Consider the following 3,735-nt stretch of genomic DNA (forward strand, 5'->3'; position numbering starts at 1 on the left):
TGAGCTTCTTGATCTTTTTTAAGTCTCTTGCTCTGGTGCTGCTCCCCCAGCAGATGATGGCAGAAGAGACAGCGCTCTCTACAACAGACTTGTAGAAGATATGCAGCATCTTGCTGCAAACGTTGAAGGACTTCAGCTTCCTCAAGAAGTACAGTCTGCTCTGTTCCTTCTTGTAGACGCTTCACTGTTGCAGCTCCAGTCCAGTCTATTGTCCAGGTGAACCCCAAGGTATTTATACTTCTCCACCACCTCCACTTCTTCTCCCATGGTGGAAATAGGGTTGGACCTGCTCCTGATTCTCCTGAAATCTACAATCATCTCCTTTGTTTTGTTCACGTTCAAGATGAGATGATTGTTTCCACACCAGGCCACAAAGTGGTCCGCCAGTTCCCTGTACTCAGCTTCTTGTCCATCTCTGATGCACCCGACCACTGCAGAGTCATCAGAATATTTCTGCAGATGACAGGAGTCTGTTTTGTACTGGAAATCTGAGGTGTACAGAGTGAAAAGGAATGGTACGAGTACAGTCCCCTGTGGTGCTCCTGAGCTACTGACCACCTGGTCAGACACACAACCCTTCAGTCTCACAAACTGTGCCGACAAGAACCGACAGGATCCGGACTGAAACAAATACAGATACAGTTTCTTTATTGTTGTTACATGTGGTGGAATGAAATTATGTACACAGGGTCACAGTTACATCCAACAATAAAAATGGAAAAGAAAAACAGTAATAAGATCTAAGAAAAACATAAACTAAATATACATGCAACATAATGGTACTTCCTCCAGTTATTTAACAGTCAACAATGGTGTATCTCAAGGGTCAGTCTTAGGACCCACCCTCTTTACAATCTACATAGGTGATGTAGGTCAGAGCATCCCTGATGCATCCATACATTTCTATGCTGATGACACAGTTGTTTATTGTTGAGCTAAAACAACTTGTCCTACAAAATCAAAGGGATACTTTTTTCAAACAGGAAGTTGGTCCCAGCAGTTCTTCCTCCGATTTTATCCTCAAATGGTGTCCCCATTGAGTTTATTGATTCCTATAAATATTTATCTTGGTCGACTCACATCTCTCTTTTAAGCTCCATGTGGAAAACTTGGTAAAGAAACTGAAAGTTAAACTGGGTTTCTTTTCCAGAAACAGATCCTGTCTAACCCTGAATGTTAGGAAACACCTTGTATCTGTGACTTTCCTTCCCTCCATTGATTATGGTGACATTATTTACATGAACGCTCCTACAAGAACCTGCAGATGTTGGATGCTGCAGATGTTGGATGCTGCAGGTGTTGGATGCTGTCTATCACGGTGCACTAAGATTCATAACTGGCTGTGATTATCGTACCCACCACTGCACCCAGTATTCACTGGTTAACTGGTCACCATTAACTTCACACAGACTCTCTCACTGGTACATTTTCATCTTTAAATCACTTCCTGGTCTGCTGCCTTCATACATCTCCTCCTACATGTCTCAGATCAGCAGCAACATTATGTGATTTTCACAGTGATTATTCTGGTTAGAGATTCATGAGTCTAACAGCCTCAGGGTAGAAGCTGTTCCTCAGTCTAGTGGTTCTACACTTAATGCTCCTCAACCTCCTACCTGAGGGGAGCGGGGCAAAAAGTGTGTGTGCTGGGTGAGTGTGTTGGTACAACAACTACTGGCAGCAGAATCCATCGACAGTTGAACAGGAAAAACAAACCAACAAGACCAACACAACCACAGGAAAAGAAATAAAAATAAAACCTGGGGTTCATAGCAAATTAAATTCTGATGCAATTGAGAAAAATTTGACTGAAGTGGCTGTATTATTTTTTAAAGATTAACAAAATAATCAACTTCATTTTTTAATGCTTTTACAATGTATATTGCATAATTGTATTAACAACAAACAGGAAGTAGTTTGGATAAACAGGAAGTAGTTTGGATAAACAGGAAGTACCTTGATAAAATTAAACATTTTGAATTTACAGTCAACAGGAAGTAGCTCAGATAAACAGGAAGTAGCTCAGATAAACTCCACCCCTCCATCTGTCACTCTGAAATAGCTGGTCCTGGACCCCTTCGCCCCTGAGGAGGAGGAGGTACAGTGGACCCTGAAGACTTGGCGCCTTCTCTGCTCCTCTGCTCCTCGGTCTGAGGCGGTCCGGTCGGGTTCAGCTTCCTGTCTGGAGCACAGCAGCCGATGGGTGACCAGGCGTTGCCAGGGGCGACAGAGATATGGGCGGTCCGTCTCTGAGGAGGACGGTGGCCCGCTGGTACTCCTCCTGATGGCGTGGCAGGCAGCAAAGATGGTGATTCTGTAGTCCCTGAGGAGGAACCACCAACCAGAACATCAGATGGACTGGTCCACTCTGGAGGTTCTTCAACAACCCAACAATAATCCACAACGACAAACTAACAGAACCACCTCAAGGCCTGGTTCCAACTCCAGATAAGGTCTATTCCCATTTCAAAGGACAACAAGAACCCCAAACTGGACCTCCCGCTGCACCGCTGACAGAACTTCCTACAAAGTAACGGACCGTAAAGGGTCATGAGACTGGACCAACAGAACCTCAACCAGCCCCCCTCATTCAGTAGAACCTCCTAAAAGTAACCCTGGACCTTCAACTACAGAGTTAGAACTTTCTATTTGACCATCCGAACCTCTAGATAAATGATCAGAACCTTCCTCTTCCTACAACCTCTTAAAACGGGTTCTACGTTCTAAGAATTGACCAGAACCAAACTGGACCGACTAAAATATAATGACCACAGAACATCTCCTTAGCAAGAACCTGGAGAACCAATAACATCTGCTGAATCTACTATTAGAACCTCCTAAAGGATCTCTGGATCCGTTCCAGGTGACCCACCTGAGCAGCCGTCCCAGCAGCTCCGAGCTCTTGCTCAGCTTCTCCTCGTGCGTGGAGACGTTGGCCCCGCCCTCGCTGCGGTCCGACCAATAGAACGTTGAGATGCTGTCGATGAGGAGGAGCGCCAGGCTCGGCCGCGAACACAGGGTGGTCTCCAGGAAGTGCAGGGTGAGGAGGAGCTGGGAGGAGGAGGAGCAGTGGACCACCAGGAGGCGAGAGAGACACAAACGCAGCGCCGCCTCGTTGGACCCGGCCGAGGACGAGCTGGTGGAAAGACCTGGACCCAGAACACAACATACCCAGTTCAGTTCTGCGAGAACGTTGAAACCAGATCTTCCTGGCCCCGGCCTTCTGTGTGGTTCTACCTGCGGTGAGTCTGGAGTCCAGGACGCTGGCCAGCCGGAACATGTCCAGACTGTGGTCTGTGTCCACAAAGACCACGTCCACCTCCAGACCACCAGCCACCTCCGGCAGCACACAGCGGCTCAGCAGGTGGTACAGCAGCTCCGTCTTACCTGAAACACTCAGAGTTCACAGACCGGTCTGAGCAGGACCTGCAGAGGTCTGGACTGGACTCACCTGTCCCCTCCGGTCCGTATACCTCCACCACCTCACCTGACGGAGTCAAACAAACAGTCAGACGCAACAAGACAGCACCCATCTGCTGACAGGAAGTGGGCGTGGCTAATCATCACCTTGCTCAGGCCCTCCATCATCAGGAAACAGACGAGGTTCAATGTCCTTCAGACAGCGCCGAGCCTCGAGACGAGCGAAGAGCTGTCGACACATTTTTTGACCATTTTTAAATTTTTGACAATTTTTAATAATCTTTGAGTTTACATTAAATGACTACACAGTCACTG

The 3,735-nt window shown here is 47.1% G+C and overlaps 1 protein-coding gene across 1 annotated transcript; it reads right to left on the reverse strand.

The window, feature by feature from the left end:
• Positions 1-1,961: 1,961 nt before the first annotated feature.
• On the reverse strand, positions 1,962-3,661 carry xrcc2 (X-ray repair complementing defective repair in Chinese hamster cells 2). The gene is made up of 5 exons (XM_037694022.1): positions 3,568-3,661; positions 3,452-3,487; positions 3,238-3,387; positions 2,873-3,149; positions 1,962-2,323 (listed from the first exon to the last, which is right to left on the reverse strand). Exons 1-5 carry the CDS (start codon positions 3,659-3,661, stop codon positions 2,023-2,025), a joined length of 858 nt encoding a protein of 285 aa, XP_037549950.1. The 3' UTR covers positions 1,962-2,022.
• Positions 3,662-3,735: the final 74 nt, after the last annotated feature.

Source organism: Nematolebias whitei, chromosome 20 (assembly GCF_014905685.2).
Source record: "Nematolebias whitei isolate Nwh7 chromosome 20, NemWhi1, whole genome shotgun sequence".
Taxonomy (NCBI): domain Eukaryota; kingdom Metazoa; phylum Chordata; class Actinopteri; order Cyprinodontiformes; family Rivulidae; genus Nematolebias; species Nematolebias whitei.

Bases quoted from the DNA above. Each gene is read 5' to 3' on its own strand.
- xrcc2 (XM_037694022.1), bottom strand. From the start codon at position 3,661: ATGTGTCGACAGCTCTTCGCTCGTCTCGAGGCTCGGCGCTGTCTGAAG. The intron at 3,388-3,451 runs GTGAGTCCAGTC...TGAGTGTTTCAG, and splicing joins ATACGGACCGGAGGGGACAG to GTAAGACGGAGCTGCTGTAC. The intron at 3,150-3,237 runs GTAGAACCACAC...TTCTGGGTCCAG, and splicing joins GGACTCCAGACTCACCGCAG to GTCTTTCCACCAGCTCGTCC.